The 19,125-nt window shown below is 46.5% G+C and overlaps 1 protein-coding gene across 1 annotated transcript in view; it reads right to left on the bottom strand.

The window, feature by feature from the left end:
- The window catches only part of LOC144756274 (carnitine O-acetyltransferase-like), a 177,215-nt gene that overhangs the window by 15,009 nt on the left and 143,081 nt on the right, over positions 1 to 19,125 (bottom strand). Inside the window, exon 13 of the mRNA XM_078645930.1 lies at positions 17,585 to 17,722. Within this exon, the coding sequence (XP_078502056.1) occupies positions 17,585 to 17,722 (138 nt within the window). The remainder of the gene's footprint in view (positions 1 to 17,584; positions 17,723 to 19,125) is intronic.

Raw genomic sequence — 19,125 nt, 5'->3', positions numbered from 1 at the left:
TAGTGGATGTCCACTAAAAACTAAACCGGAAGTGTCATACCATGGATCCCTTCTCTGGGAACACAATATTTGGCAATCGGTCATGGGTCAACCTTCTAAACAAGCAAAGGCGGTGTGAAATTTGGGTATTCGAGATTAACAGCAATACCTTCGAAACGGGTCAACGCATATAGTACAGCACAAATGTAATTGCTCATCTATCACCTTAGATGCATAAAATGTGGTAGGCAACAAGGTGTATAGGTTAGACTTCTGGTTGTATTAGATTGTGGCACCTAAAGACAGAGGATATTGTCTGCATATACTCTCGTGCAATAGATTGTTATAACTTTCTTGTGTTTTTAACAGGAAAGGAGAAAGATTATGTTTTTATATATTGGATGTATTGCAATCAACTTACTGTGATTTTTCTGACCAAGTGAATTTCTTTAATTGAATATGCTTTTGAAAACGTATTTTTTATATATAATATAGGTATTTTGTGCCAATATTTGGGGGAATCTAAGATTTTAATGAGATTGGTATGAATGATTATGGAGGACGGAGAGTGTGAGAGTGATTAGAAATTGAGATCAATGATTAGAGATCTCCCAGATGACACCATTTCGAAATAATTTTTTGTATAGGACACCAAATACAAAGTTTTCTCATATATATATATATATATATATATATATATATATACATATATACATATATACATATATATATACACACATATATACATATAGATACACACACTTACCCAGTATGCATCTGTTCTTGGCATATAAAGCTGTTTGATATGCGTTCGCATAGATCGCCATCTGCTTTTGGGCCCGGATGTTTGCACTTTGTTTTTCTTCAAAGAAGTCTTTGTAGTCACAAGGTAGGTGACTCCTTCTTTTAGTGATAGTGCGCATGGGCATCGACTCCATCCTTATATTTTTTTTCCTTAATGGGTGATGGAGTTAGGAAGAGTAGTAAAGAGATGTCCATGTAAAATGCATCTAAGTAAGATATTACTGCAACAGATAGAGGTACACAGGGAGGTGGGTGGCTGCATATGAATCTACAGCTTTATATGCCAAGAACAGATGCATACTGGGTAAGTGGCATGTTCTGTTCGAGGCGTATGAGCTGTAGATCATATGCGTTAACATAGACTATACAGAAGTTATCTTCCCAGCGGTGGCTAACCTGTATTTGTTGCAATGGTTTGAAATCGTGTTCTTAAAACTGCCTGGCCCACACTAGCTTGTTGTTTTGCAAACATCTACACAATAGTGCTTCGTGTATGTGTGTGGTGTAGACCATGTTGCAGCCTTGCAGATGTCATCTAAGGGTATGTCACCTAAGAATGCCATAGAAGCCACTAGTTTGTGTGTAGAGTGCACTCCAGGGAGAATTGTTAAGGTGCATTCAGCTTTAAGGTAGCATATTTGGATGCACTTAACTATCTACTGTGCAATACCTGTTTTTGAAATGGGATTGCCTTTATGTGGTGGGGAAAAAGCAACAAAGTTGTTTAGTTGTGCTAAAAGATTTGGTTCTTTCAATGTAATAAAGTAGCACTCTTTTTACATCTAATGTGTGAAGAGCACGTTTTGCTACCGAGTCTGGTTGAGGAAAAAACACAGTTACTCAACAGACTGGTTGAGATGAAAAGCAGAAACGACTGGGTAGAAATGTTGGGTTAGTCCGAAGAACCACTTTATTGTGGTTAATTTGTAAAAATGGCTCGTGTATGGTTAGTGCCTGGCGCTCACCAACTGATAGCTATAAGGAAGGCTACCTTTCAAGTTAGAAACTGTAGTCGCATTTGTGCAAAGACTCAAATGGCGGGCCCATAAGTCTTGTAAGGACTATATTAAGATTCCACACAGGAGAAGGTGGATGTCTAGGAGGAATGATTCTTTTGAGTCCTTCCATAAAGGCTTTGATAGCGGGTACACGAAACAAGGACAAGTGTTGTCTGTTTTGTAGGTAAAAACAACAGGTGATGGACAGAATGCAGAACAATGTCATACATTCACCCCAGTACAGAGTTCTGGGAGTAAATCCATCGTTTGTTTGCTCACCATGCCATTCCAGTCTGAACCCAGCCATATGCAAATCAGTCTTGACCCTGTGCCCCATGGGAACAGTCCAGCCCGAACTGCCAAGCCAGGTCCTCCCTGGACTGGAAACAAGCATCAGCCCTCACCAGCCTGGATAGCTTGATTCCAGTGGCATGGAGAGCACGGGACTCACGTCTGAGCATGGACAGAATGCAGAACAATGTCATACATTCACCTCAGTACAGAGATCTGGGCCTAAATCCATCCTTTGATTCCGGTCCAGGAAAGACATGGCTTGGCAGTTCGGGCTGGACTGTTCCCATGAGGCACAGGATCAAGACTGATTTGCATATGGCCATGTCTGAACTGGGGTGGTGAGCAAAATAACGATGGATTAAACCCAGATCTGTGACTGGGGGTGAATGTTTTGCCATTGTGCACCATTCCGTCCATCAATTGTTGTTTTTGCATTTGTCACCGCGAGTGGGACGGGTATGCTCAGATGCGAGTCCCGTGCTGTCCATGCCACTGGAATCAAGCTATCCTGGCTGATGAAGGCTGATAGCCTGAAACCGGTCCTAGAATGCTTGATTCCGGTCCAGGGAAGACATGGCTTGGCATTCCGTCCATCAATTGTTGTTTTTGTTTTGTAGGTAAGCTGCTAGTGCAACCGGATGCAGTCTTATTGATGTATATGCTAAATTACCCCTTTGTAGGTGTAACAAATAACAAAGGAGGTTTTGAATCGAAGCATCAAGTGGATTGATTTGATTGTTATTACAATAAATTACAAATCGTTTCCATTTTGCTGCGTAGCATGCTCCAGTGGTAGGGCGTCTAGCCTCATTAATGGCGTTCATGCAGTCTGGTGGGACATTAAGGTAGCCAAACTATGATTTCAGGTGCCAGATCACAAGGTTGAGTTGACTGGGATCTGGATGCCTTATCTCTCCATGGTTTTGAGTGAGAAGCTTGGGGGTGAGGCGTAGTATTTGATGAAGAACTACTGATAGTTCCAACAGTGTTGTCGAGCCCATGTGGGAGCAACTAGGATCATTGTGAGGGAATGTTGTTTGAGCTTCCGAACGAGTAATGGAATTAGCGGGAGAGGTGGAAAAGCGTAAGCAAATATCCCTGACTAATTGATCCATAGCACATTGCCTTTGGACAATGGGTATGGATACCTAGACGCGAAGTATGGGTATTTTTCATTGTGTTGTGTGGCGAACAGATCTATGTCTGGGTAGCCACACATTTGAATAAATGGGAGAAGAACTTGAGGGTGTAGTTCACATTCATGGATCTGTTGTCTTTGACGACTGAGCAGATCTGCAATTTGATTGTTTACTGCTGGGAGATGTTCTCCAAGGAGATATATTTTTTGAGGTATGGCTTATCTCCATGTGCTTTGAGCTAGGTGTGAGAGCTGTAAAGAGTTTGTCCCTCCCTGTTTTTGTTTGCAGTACATCGCTGTCATGTTGTCTGTATGAACTAGGACAGCTTTGCCTACTAGATGCATCTCAAAAGCTTTCAGTGCTAGAAAAATTGCTAGCAGGTCCAGATGGTTTATGTGGAGTTGTTTTTATTGCAGAGTCCAAATGCCCTGAATGGTATGTTTTTGAAAATGAGCTACCCAACCGGTGAGGGATGCGTCAGATGTGAGCACTATCTGTGGAACCGGGTCGATGAATGGCCACCCTTTGGAAAAGTTTTGGGTGTTCCATCACTGCAGAGAGCCATGAGTGCGGCCGTCTACCAACACCAGATCGGTTAATTAACCTTGAGCCTGGTTCCACTGATGTGCTAAGCATTACTGTAGGGGATGCATTTGGAGTCTTGTGTAAGGAACTATTAGAATGCAAGATGCCATCATTCCGATGAGTTTCAGGAACACTCGAGCTGGTAATGAGTGTTGGGGCTGAAATTGTGATATTAGAGTTTGTATGTTGCGTATTCTGACAGGGTTGGGGTATGCTAGAGCCTTGCAAGTGTCTATTGTGGCTCCCAGGCATGCTTGCGTGTTGGAGGGTTGGAGATGAGACTTGGTGAGGTTTACAGTGAATCCAAAGTCGTGAAGCAGCAGAACGGTTTTGTGAGTGTGTTGTATGCAGCTGTGTTGTAAGTTGGCTTTCATTAGCCAGTCGTCTAACTAAGGGAAGACGTGAATGTGTTGTCTTCTCAAGTGTGCTGCGACTATTGCCAAACACTTGGTGAACACTCTGGGTGCTGTAGTTACCCCGAACGGGGGGGCTTTGAATAGGTAATGTTGTCCGTTCACCACAAACCTGAGATATTTCCTGTGAGCTGGGTGAATGGGAATATGAAAGTAGGCGTCCTTTAAATCTAGAGTGGAAAGGAAGTCGTCTTGCTGAAGCACTGGGAGCACCTGTTGTAGTGTGACCATGTGGCAATGATCTGACTGAATACAGAGGTTTAGCTGTCTGAGGTCTAATGTAGGCCTGAGAGAGCTGCCCCTTTTTGGAATTAAATTTGTATAGGGAGTATACCCCCGTCCCCCAATGGTGTAATGGGACTGGTTCTATTGCATGTTTTTGTAACAGGGAGAGAACCTCTTGTTTTAAGACTGTGAGGTGTTCTGGTGACATTGCACGCTCTTTTGGAAGGAGAGTTGGGGGTGGGAGTACATGCAAGTTCCAGGCAATTATCATACTGTATAATTTGTAATACCCACTTGTCTGTGGTGATTGAATTCCAGACAGGTAGGAACTGTGGTAGTCATCCCCCGAAAGGTGTTAAATGATCGGGGTAGTGGAGGAAAGTCATTGTTTATTGGTAGGGAGAGTGCGGGTGGAATTACCTCTGCCTCGTCCCTGGTTATTGTTTTCCCTGTAGCCTCCTCGAAAATAACCACTGGAGGATTGGTTGTTTTTATAAGGAGGAGGGAGTCTCTGACTACACTGTTTTTGACCCACCTTTATAAAAGGAGCAGCGAAAAGAACACTTGCTAGAAGGTAATTGTAAGGCCCCATGGACTTAGCAGTTTCAGTGACTTTTTTCCTCTTTTCAAGTGAAGCGTCAACTGTTGGCCCAAAAAGATGCTCTTTATCAAAGGGCTGATTGAGTATGGAGGATTGGACCTCCTGCTTGAATCCAGAGATTCAAAGCCAAGCGTGCCTGCGTAGCGTTATGCTGGCATTGATGGCACGAGATGCTGTGTCTGCTGCATCCAGTGTGCATTTTATGGAAGTATTGGTGATAAGCTTCCCTTCTTGAATGAGGTCGTTAGCCTTTGTCTTGCATTCATCAGGCAAATGTTGGATGAGTTTTTCTACTCATCATAGTGAGCTCTGTCATAGCGTGCTAACAGGGCCTGAGCATTGGCGATTCGCCAATGGTTAGCAGTCGGTGAGGCCATTCATTTGCCTGAATCATCTATTAATTTAGACTCCTTATCAGGAGGAGAGGTGTTTCCTGCAGTTTGGGAATTAGCTCTTTTGCGATCTTTAGATATGACAAGAGAGTCTAAGGGCAACTGTCCCCTAATATATACAAGGTCTGTAGGAGCGGGGTTGTACTTTTTATCCACTCTAGTGGTCAGTATTCTGGCTCTGACTGGGTCCTTAAAAACCTTGTCTATGTGTTTTATCATGCCCTTGAGTATGGGCAAAGTATTAGTGGATTTCTGTGAATGCGTAAATGTCTTCACAAGAAAATCCTCCTCTAGAGGTCTGAGTGTAGCTCCACACCGTGGTATTGAGCAGCCCTGTTAATAAGCTGAACAAAGCCTATATTATCATCAGGTGGGGAGGGTCTGGAGGGATATAGGTCAGGGTCATTATTGTGATCCGGGTCTTTATTGTAATCTCCCAGTGTCATGTGGAATGTCCTGTGGTATATCCGGATTCTCGTCCCCATCCCCATCATCCTGTGGTTCAGGTGAAAAAAGGGGTGGTGGTGAATTTGATGGTGTGATTAGATGTGGGTTAGGTGGAGAAGGAGGGGGAGAAGGGTTAGCACACATGTCCTCCTTTTTCAGAGGGATAGGAGAGTCCTCTGAGATTTAGCTTCTGTTTTGTGGGAAAAGTGGCTGTAGGGTGTCCAGTTTTGGGCTCAATACTGTCTCTTTTCTGTTTTGGGTCAAAAACTGTATCTTTGGATGGAAGTTTCTAGGAAGGAGTGTCTTTCTCCTTAGGAATGGGTTTTGACTAAAGGAATTCTACATCGGTCTGCCTCTGAAAAGCTGCTCAACAATTCACTGACGCACACAGTCAGCTGCTTACTGGGCTTCCCATACAAATCAACCATGCTCAATATTGCAAAGAAGTATTTGGAGCAGACCCTTATTAAAGTCATAACTGATTAGGCTCATGACTTCTAGCCTGCTACATTCAGCTGGTGCACACTGCTAGGAGTACTGTGTTCTGCCAACATGGCGCTGCTGACAATTCCCAAAATCAACTATGGCAGGTATGCTAGCAAGTGTTTTAGCATGACTGTTGCAAAGGGCAGCATTTCCTTCTTTTTGATGCCTTACTTTGCATTAGGTTTGCCTCTCTATAGTGCATCGAAGGTAGGGTGTTACAGTGATCTATATATAATTTATACAATAACATAATAAGCTACCATAGATTTAAATGGCAGAACACAAAATGAAAATAAATACAGTAGAAATTCACTCAGGGAGACCCTCTAAATGGAGTGTAACAGGCATTATCAGTAGAGATCTGAGGACAAGAGAGAGCAAAGGAGGATGGTATAATGTACAAACGAGATAGAGGGGATGAAGTCTCAAAGCGACAAGAGCATTTCTGCGACAGACAAGGGCCAGAGACTTAGGCGAGCAGTATAGTCGGCTGTCGGTAAAACATGAAAACTGAGGAGCAGTCTGAATTAAATGGTGAAGGATGCCAAAGTACTGCAATTATTTCCCTTACCCGCTGTTAGTACCTCTGTGCACTGTGAAACTCTGCGAGCATTAACAGGCAAATGAGGGGAGTGAAACAGGGTGCAAGTAGGAGGAGGCAGGGAAGACAAAAGTGCTGGGTATGATTACCAAAGAGGTTCCTTAGAGGTTGCTGCTAGCCACAAGAAGCATGTGAAGAGGTTGAACCTTTCATCCACCAGAGCTTCAAGGACAATAAACTAATTTTTTTCTGCTACCAAAAGCCTAGCGCTGGTGTCAACACTGTACCCATGAACATGTAGGGTAGATGCCCTGGCATCATCATTACTGAAAGGCCAACCAAGTATAACAGGGACAAGTAAAAATTCTTGAAAAAGGTTTGGCACTGGGGGGCTCCTATGATAGAATAGAGGAGGTGCTGTGCATCCTGCTTCTCGCATGTGGCTATCCAAGCATGTGTTGCTGCATTACTAAAGTGATTCAAGCCTTCTGAAGATGTGATCACACGCTCCTCAAGATAACCTCAGGTAGGTAGGTTTTGGTATGTGGAGAAGGCAATGGGGAGGGCAATAGCCTATGTCTTCTCTAACTAAGGCACTATGATTGGTGAAGGAAGGACTTCATTCGAAAACGTAGTACTTGTAATTAACATTAGGAACAGGTCTTCGAATTCTCTGGACTTATGAAATATTGCAGCCGGTTTAGATAAAATCCAGCAAGAGACAGCTGATGTTTGACTAAACTGGACAGAAGGAACTGAATGATTGACATATTTGGTCTAAAGAAAAAAAGAAAATGCACTACAGAGCAACGCCATTGGCTCTCTTGCCCTCAACAAGAGGCCGATAGTAAACAATGAAATGCCATTATTAGGTCGAGCCTTCGCAGCGCGCATGCGCTGCAAAGGAAAACAACCTTTTCCGAGCGCTTAGGCTTTTCAGCCAAGCACGTGCACGCGTTCCATTGCCTTCAATGGCAACGCGTGCCCGTCAGGAGATTCACTCGCGGGAGCGCGCGGCCCATCTGGTCGCAATTATCGCTCCCGTTAGTGAATCCCTCCCCCCTGCTGCAGCGCGAGCGCTTTTTTTCTTGTTTCGTTGCATCTAATCTCAGTTGCCTAAGAAACGTTTTTCCGACCAGTTAATAGCTACTGTCCTGATTAGTCTCTAATCAAAGCACAGCCTCCTTTCCCCATTGTCTTATCAGCCTCCTAGGTCCCGAGGTTCACAATATACATTTAGAAGTGACAGCAGAAAGAAAGAGACACACAAAGCTTTTCAGTGCCCTGATTAAATCATTGCCTCGGCACGAATCCTTTGTCAATAAAGGCATCGAGCAAAGTGCATTGTTTTTTGTTTGGGCTTGGAAAGTGTCCCCGTCAAGATAGTTTTTTCCTCATTTTTTGAGGCTGCGTCATCGAGGCGGTGAAATGATGTTTCACTAGAGTGTGGGCACTGATGAACGAGCACAGAGTATCCTAGTATTGCAATTTGCTTTTCTGTAAGTGGTAAAAAAATACTTCTGAAAACTGCGCGCTTCGTCAGCAAGGCGTGTTAATATTATGTCAGAGATTTATGTAACATGAACATACCCTAAGGTCACTAGGCGCTATGACATTAAGTTTAGCCAGTTAAATGCAGTAACAGTTAAAGGAAAAAAGGAAACTTTAAAGCTTCTTTTTAAAAAAGAGGTAAGAGTGGACAGATTTCCGCTAAAGTCGGAGACTGATCCCTAATCGGAGAGCCAAAGTAAAACAAACATTGGCAAAGACAATAGGTTTTGAATTGGGGAACTATTAGCTCGGTCAGAGGTTTTTAATGATGTTCTACAGTATCTGCAGTGCAGCATGGCTACAGAGTAAACAAAAAAACCTCTTACGAGGTGTCATTTATAAGCGCATGCAACACATACCTGTGTAATGAAGAAGACAGTTTTTATATTTTTATTTACCGATTTCAGTTGGATCGGTAAATTAACAAGCATTGGCATAGCCAATAGGTCTTGCCTTTGGGACCTTAAAAGTGTTTAGCCATGCAACAGTTGATGTTGCTGCACGAAGGATATTGTGCTGGAAAACTAAACACTTATAAGGTCCCAAAGGCGAGACCTATTGGCTATGCCAATACTTGTTTATTTTTCCGCTGTACAAAGTAAGTTTATGAGCCAAAGCAGAACAGCAAAAGGATGAGACCAGCCCGATGTTTGGCACATAGCTGTGCAAACCCTCTTCCTTCCAGTAATGCAAAAACCACGACTGGAAGTAAATGTTTTCCTAATATTGCAGGTAAGAGCAGTGGGGCCGGGTGGTGAGGATTTTGACGGATAATTACTAGAGGAAATCAATTATTTATTTAATTTTCCCTCATCGTCTGTTGAAATCCCCCTCCACTCGGCTCCACCGCCTCACTGATATTACCTGCACGGGCCGCGGCTGGTGATCTCGCACTCGTGAAGGAATCCGCTGGGTGCCCGAGATGCCCAATTTGGATGGACGAAAACACGTAACTGTGTTCGAGGCATGTGGGTTGCTAAATTCATATCTGATGCATAGATCGCCGCCTAGTGTTGGGTCCGGATGATTGCACATTGTTGTCCTGGAAGAGTCTTCGAAGTATCACGAGATAGGTGGCTCCTCCCCTGGACTACAGTGCGCATGGGCATCGACTCCATCCCCAGATTGTTTTTTTCCGCCATTGGGTTCGGATGTGGTTTCGACGTCTCCGTGTCGGAACCGATATACTTTCATCTTAAGGCCAAAAGGCCTTCGTTACCTGCGTCGGTATTGTTTGCGTACGGTCTCGAGCGTCGTCCGGCTCTCTAAGCCGGATATCTCCGGAGTCGACTAACTCCTCGGACATCGAGGCCTTCTCGTCGCAGCAAGACCCGACGAACTTAACATGGAGCGGAGCCCATTCAAGTTCTGCCCAGTCTGTGGATCCAAATATCCACACATCGATGTGCATCCGGTCTGTAATAAATGCCTTTCGCCGGACCACAACGAAGAAAACTGCATGGCCTGCTCCAAGTTCAGGTCCAAGAAGACGCTCAAGCTTCGGCGCGCGGTGCGCCTTGAGGCCCAGCGAGCGACCCCGGCACTCGACAACATATTCGGCGACCCCGAGGAGGAAGGCGATAGCCATCATCTCCAGATTTCGCCACCGTCGACGGAGGTCCTGGCCGATCCAGAGGAATACATCGGAGGACAGGCCCCAGACCTTGAATACGTCGAGGAGGTAGGGGACGACAAAGAAGTTTATGGGGCCGTGGAAGATAGCTCAGAGGAAGAGCTATGCCCCGAGGTCTACGTTATTGGGGCTCAGGTCACGGGATCACCACTCGGCCTTACCCACGACCATGCACCGCTCTCCCCGGCCCCGCCTTCTGGCCCGGCCACGGACACTCAAGCGGAGCCGCCATTACCCGTATCGAAACCGAAACCTTCGGAGCCTACGGGACACAAGATGGCCGACGTTCAGTCGAAAACGAAACCGAAACCTACGGACTCGACAAAACCTAAGATGGCTGACGTCCTACAAAAAATAACAAAGCCTGCTCCTTCATCGACTCCGTCGCCCTCCGGCCCACAAAAGTCGAAAAAGGCTGTTGAGTCGACAGCGCCGCAGAAGGTGCACAAAGAACCCTCCTCCAAGAAGGCCGTCCACCAGCCGTCGACCACGGTTGCTCTGGCGCGGACACCTAAACCTCTTGAGACGCCTTCGGGCGCTGCTACGGCGCCGTCCGGTAAACGCAAGGCCGACCCAAAGTCGACTAAAAGCCACGACCCAAAGGCCACTAGCTCAACGCATCGGCACAAGGATGCGGGATCTGCAGCATCGGCGCCAAAGCCTTCAACGGAGCCCCGAAGCATTGCGGACGAAGATTCGTCGACGCCAATACCGTCGACACCACACAACCCCGACGCCGCCGAAAATCGGCCGTCGGTTCCGAACCCTCTGCCTCCTTTACGAAGCAGGTTACTGACTCCCTTAAACGTAGAAAGGAAAAGGCATTGTCGTCCACGGCTTCCACGCCATTGGCTCCGAAATCGGTGGACACACCTCAGAAGTCCTCAAGCAAGCTTCTTTACACTCTGCCACCAAAGGTGGCCCCAAAGGCCTTCGCAACCACGTCGGTGCCAAAACCGTCGGATCCGTCCACACCAAAAGGCCTCTCGGATCCATATCTTGACTGAGGAGCAATCTGCGCATTGCATCGATGCCCACACAGGGAAATTAACCCTTTATAAAAGGAAAATCACTTCCCAACCACTAGAATCGTATGTTATTCCACTGAAGAAGAAGAGGCCGGCACAAGACATTCCTTTACTTGTTGAGCCTATTCTGCCACCACCGAGAAGGAGTCCATCGCCTTCCCCCAACCAATCAGGAGGGGATGATGATGACCAGCAGGACCAATACAATTTCCCAGTGGACAATGACCCTGATGTTCAGCAGGACTCATATGGCGACGCAGGGGACCAGAGTGGCATCTGGTGGTACATGATCCACAAGGCTTTGGGGCACGTACATCTCCAACAGAGGATTCTGCTGCATTTAATGCTTTACTCGAACGGGCAGCAGCAAATCATAATGTGGACATGCATGCTGACCCGGTAGAGGAAGACTTTTTATTTGACACTTTCTCCGTCTCGGAGAGAACAGTTAAAATACTTCCTATGCTTAAAGGTGTCCTTAAACATGCCCCAGAGATCTTTAAGGAACCTACCAGGGCAAGGGTGGTGAACCCACGTATCGAGAAAAAATACAGGCCAGCACCTGGAGATCCTGCATATATTCGAGGACAGTTGCCCCTGGACTCGTTGGTGGTCGCAAATGCCCGCAAGAGGGCAAACTCCCAAACAACGGGTGAAGCTCCTCCCCCAGACAAGGAATCGAAAGTGCTTGAGGCATCGGGCAAGAGGGTGGCAGCGCAGGCTGCCAATGTATGGCGTATCGTAAACACGCAGGGACTATTGGCACGATACGATAGGGTGCATTACGACACCCTAGAACAGCTCCTTCAACACCTACCTGATGAGTTTAAAGAAGCAGCCGAAACACTCATACAAGAGGGAAAGCTTATCTCCAATGCTGCAATAAAGTGTGCACTTGATGTGGCAGATACAGCGGCTAGGGGGATTAACACTAGCGTCATGTTGAGGCGACAAGCTTGGCTTCGCATATCTGGATTTAAGCCTGACATCCAAACTACAATCCTCAACCAGCCCGTCAATCCTGACACCCTGTTTAGTCCAGATGTAGACCCCACCCTTGAAAAAATTAAAAAGGACAACGAGACTGCTAAGTCCATGGGGGCGCTTCAGTCTCAACAATTCAGGGGAAACACTTTTCGTCGCTCAGGAGCACGTGGTGTTACCAGAGGACAATTGGGTCAACAAACAATACGCGAGGGGTGGTGCACAATCCTCGTACCCCAAGCAGGGTAGAGGGGGTTACAGAGGCAACAGTGCCAAGGGCAGAGGCAGAGGAAACAACAACTCCCGCTCCTCTGCCGCCAACAAACAGTGACTCTCTGTCACTGCCCCCCGACCATACCACTCCGGTCGGGGGGAGACTCCAGCAGTTCCTGCCAGTCTGGACGTCCATCACCACGGACAGGTGGGTGAGAAAACTTATCCAGTACGGTTACTGTTTGGAGTTGATATCCACTCCTCCCAACATTCCCCCAAGACACCGTCCTATGTCGGCAGAGCACTTGCACTTATTGCAGCAGGAAGTACTGGTGATGCTGCAAAAAGGCGCAATCGAGCTCGTGCCAGTGGAAGAGTAAGGCACGGGGGTCTATTCCCTGTACTTCCTCATCCCAAAGAAGGACGGATCCCTCAGACCTATTCTGGATCTACGCCCCCTCAACATGTACATACTGTCAGAACACTTCCACATGCTGACACTGCAACAAATCCTTCCCCTGCTCAATCAAGGGCACTTCCTAGCAACCTTGGACCTCAAGGATGCTTATTTCCACATACCACTCCACCCATCCCACAGAAAATACCTCAGGTTTACCATTCTAAACAGGCACTATCAGTTCAAAGTCCTGCCCTTCGGGGTAACTACTGCCCCCAGAGTGTTTACAAAGTGTCTGGCGACAGTGGCGGCGCACCTCAGGAGACAGAACATACATGTCTACCCGTACCTAGACGACTGGCTTGTTCAAGCAAAGTCGGAACAACAGTGCGCCGCGGACATGTCCCACACTATTCAGCTCCTTCACAGCCTGGGGTTCTCGCTAAACTACGCGAAGTCGCACCTTCAACCAGCCCATGTGCGGCAGTATCTGGGCGCGACAATAGACACCCTGACTGCTATGGCTCAGCCAAACCCAGTCAGAATCGACAGCATTCAGTCGCTGTGCCAAAAATTCAGACCACAACACTCCCTCCCAGCGAGAGTGTTCATGCAGTTGATAGGCATGATGGCCTCCTGCATCTTCATAGTCCCGCACGCGAGGTTGCACATGCGCCCGCTCCAAGAATGCTTGGCAAATCAGTGGACACAGGCTCAGGGACAGCTAACAGACCTAGTGTTGGTGACCGGTCGGGCATACAACTCTCTGCATTGGTGGAATCCACACAACCTTTGCAAGGGCCGACCGTTCCAAGAGCCAGTGCCACAGATAATCCTAACAACGGACGCATCTCTCCAAGGGTGGGGAGCCCATGTGCTCCACTACACTGTGCAGGGACTGTGGTCCACCCAGCAACAGAAGTTGCACATCAACTACCTAGAATTGATGGCAATCTTCCTGGCGCTAAAGTCCTTCAAAGTACATCTGTGCAACAAAGTTGTGTTGATCCGGACGGACAACATGACAGCCATGTACTACATCCAAAAGCAGGGAGGTACGCACTCTCCACAGCTGTCTCGTCTGGCTCAGAGCATGTGGAAGTGGGCCATTCAGAGGAACATCTTCCTCATGGCGGAACACCTCCCGGGAAAGGACAATCAGATGGCGGATCTGCTAAGCAGATACAGCCATCAAATGCACGAGTGGGAGTTACATCCATCAGTACTCCACCCGTACTTCCAGCAGTGGGGTCATCCACAGATAGACCTGTTTGCCACAAGGGAAAACGCAAAATGCCAAAGCTTTGCCGCCAGGTTCCCTCACCCAGAATCGCAAGGGAATGAGATATGGCTGAACTGGTCAGGCATATTTGCGTACGCTTTTCCCCCAGCGCCTCTCATTCCGCTGGTGGCAAGAAAGCTAAAGCAACACTCGATGACTCTCATCCTGGTTGCTCCAACATGGGCACGCCAACCATGGTACACCACGTTTCTAGAACTTTCCGTGGTACCGCATCAAAGGCTGCATCTCACATCCCGGCTCTTGACGCAGAACCATGGCGACATTCAGCACCCAGATCCGCAACAGCTCAATCTGGCGATCTGGCTCCTGAAGTCTTAGAATTTGGCTACCTCAACCTGCCTCCGGAATGCATGGACATCATCCGGGAGGCACGTAAGCCCACTACCCGAGCATGCTATGCAGCTAAATGGAAGCGGTTTGTCATGTACTGTGCAGACAACAAGATCAACCCGCTAGATGCATCCATTCCTAACATCATCTGCTATTTGTTACATGTTTACAAATGCAATCTAGCGTACGCTTCCATTCGGATACATTATCCGCCATAGCGGCTTATCTCCAGAATAGGCAACACCTCTCTGTTTTCAGAGTGCCTGCCGTTAAAGCCTTCCTAGAAGGACTGAAGCGAGTCATTCCTCCAAGAACACCACCAGCTCCGGTGTGGAACCTCAATGTGGTCCTCACTAGGCTGATGGGCCCACCTTTTGAGCCGCTGCACTCCTGCGAGATTCAGTTTCTCACATGGAAAGTGGCTTTTCTCATTGCTATTACTTCGCTCAGACGTGTTAGTGAGCTGCAAGCGCTCACAATCCAAGAGCCCTTCATACAAATACATTCCAACAGGGTAGTGCTCCGCACTAACCCCAAATTCCTTCCTAAAGTGGTGTCACAGTTTCATCTCAACCAAACTATTGACCTGCCTGCATTCTTCCAAAACCCACAAACAGTAGCGGAAAGAATGCTTCATACATTAGACGTTAGGAGGGCGCTAATGTACTACATTGACAGAACACAACACTTTAGAAAGACACAACAACTTTTTGTTGCCTTCTCAGCACAGCACAAAGGCAACCCCATTTCCAAAGCAGGAATAGCCAGATGGATTGTTAAGTGCATTCAAATCTGTTATCAAAAAGCTAAACGCACTTTAATACCCCCAAGGGCGCACTCCACACGCAAATTGGGGGCCTCCATGGCTTTCCTGGGGAACATTCCCTTAGAGGACATTTGTAGAGCAGCCACATGGTCTACACCACACACATTTACCAAACATTACTGTGTGGATGTGCATTCAAAACAGCAAGCAGCTGTAGGACAGGCTGTTCTCAAGACACTTTTTCAAGCTTCTGCAGCTGGCACGGGCAACCGCCGTTAATGGAGGGACTGCTATGTATTCTATGCATCAGATATGAATTTAGCAGCCCACATGCCTCGAACTGAATATGCTACTTACCAGTATGCATCTGTTCTTGGCATGTAGGGCTGCTAACATTCATATCGCCCGTCCTCCTCCCCGGTGCCCGTAGCGGCTGCAGATACTCTCTCTCTATATTCATCATTAGCATGGACATCCTTTACACTGTTTCACTCCATCTCTGCCACAATGGCTAAAAACAATCTGGGGATGGAGTCGATGCCCATGCGCACTGTAGTCCAGGGGAGGAGCCACCTATCTCGTGATACTTCGAAGACTCTTCCAGGACAACAATGTGCAATCATCCGGACCCAACACTAGGCGGCGATCTATGCATCAGATATGAATGTTAGCAGCCCTACATGCCAAGAACAGATGCATACTGGTAAGTAGCATATTCATTCCTTCCGCTTTAGGTGGTCCTGACAATCTAATCAAGGTGTCACCATCGATGCAATGTGTATCATTGGCTGGTGTTATCCGAGTGGCTATGGGGCTGGGTCACGAGGCGTAGTCCAAACCTGTGATTGCTTTACCACTTCAACTGTACAGGTTATACTATATTGGGAATGTCGTGTTTCATGCTAAGATGTTAGCGGGAAAGTGGAATACCTCTGAACAACCTTCCTATACGTTTCTGTTGCTTTTAAGTAAATACCTATGACTAGCACATATATGTTCATGCCATTCTGCTGCTAATGGAAAAGTTCAATATTTGCATATAACTGTCTAGCATATATCAAATGTGCAAGTCGTTTTGATTTCAATGTGTGTGTTTAACAAAAAACAGTGTTTTATACAAACGGTGTGGAGTCTTCTGGAGCGTACTCATTGTGTTGCGAGGGTTGTTTTGTGCCAACACTTTACACTTTGACCCAGAGGATAAGCCGCACTGCTCTGTGCCAAGCTACCAAACGGTGAGCACTGGTTATCGGCCAAGTGTAGCGCATGCATCCTAACTTGGACAGTGGATTAGGTCTTGCTTTGATGTGTCCCAGCCAGCCAGAAACTGATGGGTCTAACACCCATGTATATACATACTTAAGTAAAAAGTCTTAGAAGCCCAGCAAGCCCTAAACAGATTGGCGCCATACCCACCTCTAGAAGGCTGGTAATAGAGGAGGACTTCTTAGTGGCAGGGTCACACTGGGAAATTTCACCTACTCCCCAAGTGATGGGCCAGAAACTGAATCCTTTCTCTACACAAGAATCACAAGACTAACAACCCACTAAGCTGGAAACCACCTGGACTGTGAAAAGGATACCTCAGAACAAAGGAGTTGATGAATGAATTGCAACATTTATAAGATGCACACTACCTACTAGATTTCTCTTAACACCAGTCATACTAAAGAGTTCTTGGAAGAGGTATGTTTTGAAAGCTTTCCAAATGTTTTTGAGATTGGCCGAACACCTCAGCTTTTGTGGAAGAGAATTCTAAAAGGTAGAGCCTACTATTGAAATGCCTCACCTATAGATTTGAATTGTACACTTGGAGGACAATGATGTTTTTGGTCTTGGTTCCTCAACACTCTACTACAAATAGCAAAATCTGGTTTATAAGGAGTGTGGCAAAGTTGTTAACATTCTGCTTGAACAAATATAGTTCTGAACAGGGAGCCAGAGAAGAGCCCTTCTGGCTTATGACAAATGCTCTCTCTCATGCCTAGACTGAAAATAAGTGATGGTGGAGTTTGGAGCCTCGTGAAGGTGACTCAGTCGAGAATCTGAATGCCCAAACGAAATCAGGAGGTCACTACAGCACATAGAACCAATATATTATCAGGCAGGGATAACAGGGAGAATAGTAGTAAAACCAGCTGTCCTTACTGATCACTAGTCTTGAAGCATGGGGATTAGGGAAGCCACCTACTCAAAGCAAGGTAGTGCACCTACTTCTGGACACCTACACTCACTAAGTGTCCTCCAAAGTGTACAGTGTGAAGACCACACGACATCGGCAGTAATTGTGACAACACTGCTGAGAAAGGTAGCCATTTCAGCAACAGGATAGGCCTTGCTGCACTCCCAAAACCTGCTCCTACGTAAACCTGAAGAGACAGGAGGTCTCAGCTACTGTTCTATGGCATTATTTCACTGCTGGAGACAGAGGTAAAAAGAGGACAGGAAGAGAAACTACACTCTAGAAATTCATACCTGACCGGCTGAGATCATCCAGTGATTGGCCACTGCATAGGATGTGTCCATAAAGATTTCAGGAACCCGCGACCCTTCTTCAATGGCTTGCAGCTTCAGGCCCAGCAGGTGCCTATCAATGGCTTGGCCCTGAAGAGCCTACAAAATGTAGGGAGACAAACATGAAAAAGTTCATACAAAAATTTCTGTCCACTATTATAATAGATATGATACTTTATAGCACTTGCCAATGCTGATTTGTCAGTATTGTATATAAAAAAGGTTTTACTAATCCCGACCCCTCTCTTTTTTATCCTCATTTGCCTCAGACCACAGTGAGCATACTAGCCAGCCATACCGTTACTCGTCTTTAGAGAAGGGTAGGCTGGTCTAAAGGAGAACGAAAAGAAAAACACCCCCGCCTACCGGTACATCAGTAGACTAGAATAACACTGTCCTAAAGGAAAAGGTACGGTCAATCTACCATATAGTCCAAGTTACCCTGGTGACTTAATGGTGGAGAGAAGGGTGCCCAACGCGGTCGGGAGACATCCAAAGAGGCATAATCATAGGATCCATGATTTAAAAAAAAAAAAAGAATGTTATCCAGTCTCACCAGACTCCGCATTTGACCATTTCAATAAAGAATCCCATACGGCTTTCTTCCTCCTACTCTGGGTATGACTCCTGTCCAACTTAGATACCGCGAACACCGAGGACAACCACTTGGCATGCTTAGGAGGTACACATTCTACCCATCTTTTACATATTTTCCTCCTGGGCAACAGTATAGCATAGAAAAGGAAAGACCTTGCCAAGCCCGTAACTTCGCTAGATATTCCGAACATTATCAAGGTCAGGTTTATGTGAATGCCTAGGATATCCGAGGTGGTTTTACCTACTTTTTCCCAGAATTCCGCAATAGCCGGGCACTCCATAAACATGTGAATGTCGGAGGCTCTCTCCAAACCACATTTGTTCCAGGTGACTGCGGGGTCGTCCGCCATCAGAGTACAGAAAGAGGTTTGCCAAAGGTGTTCCCAAGGTTCATTTGGTAGACTGGCACCCCACAGTTCTTCAGCCACTTTGAAATCCCCGTCGGTTAACTCCTCGATGCTCCAGTACCATGTGGAAACCTCCTTTTTTCCTGTAGCTCTAACCACCAGCTGTTCCTCTAAGTTGTTACCTTTGCCAATGGATGTTTTCAAGTTTTAGGCCCCTACTCTGCAACTGGATATATTTGAATTTAGATAAACCCCCTTCCACCATACTTTGTAGTGATGGCCAAGATAAGAGGGTGCCCTCTTGAGCCCGATCCCCCCCCACACCTTCAGCCCAGCTGCTCTGTGTGATAGGGCTGGTCTGTCCTTCTGGCACTCCAGTGCACCGGGAGAGTCCCACAAGGGGGCCAGACTCCAGAAATAGTTGAGACCTGTCAGCTGTTTGATATCTGCCCATGTTGTTGCCATTCCCTGTAGGACTTTTAACTTCATCTTCTTGAAGAATTTAGGTTCTCCAGATTTAAACAAGAAGCCCTCCTTAGACAAACTAGTGCTCTTTAC

This window comes from Lissotriton helveticus, chromosome 5_1 (assembly GCF_964261635.1).
Source record: "Lissotriton helveticus chromosome 5_1, aLisHel1.1, whole genome shotgun sequence".
NCBI lineage: Eukaryota > Metazoa > Chordata > Amphibia > Caudata > Salamandridae > Lissotriton > Lissotriton helveticus.
Note: the sequence above shows the minus strand (reverse complement) of the source record. Positions and strands in the feature narration are given on the sequence as shown.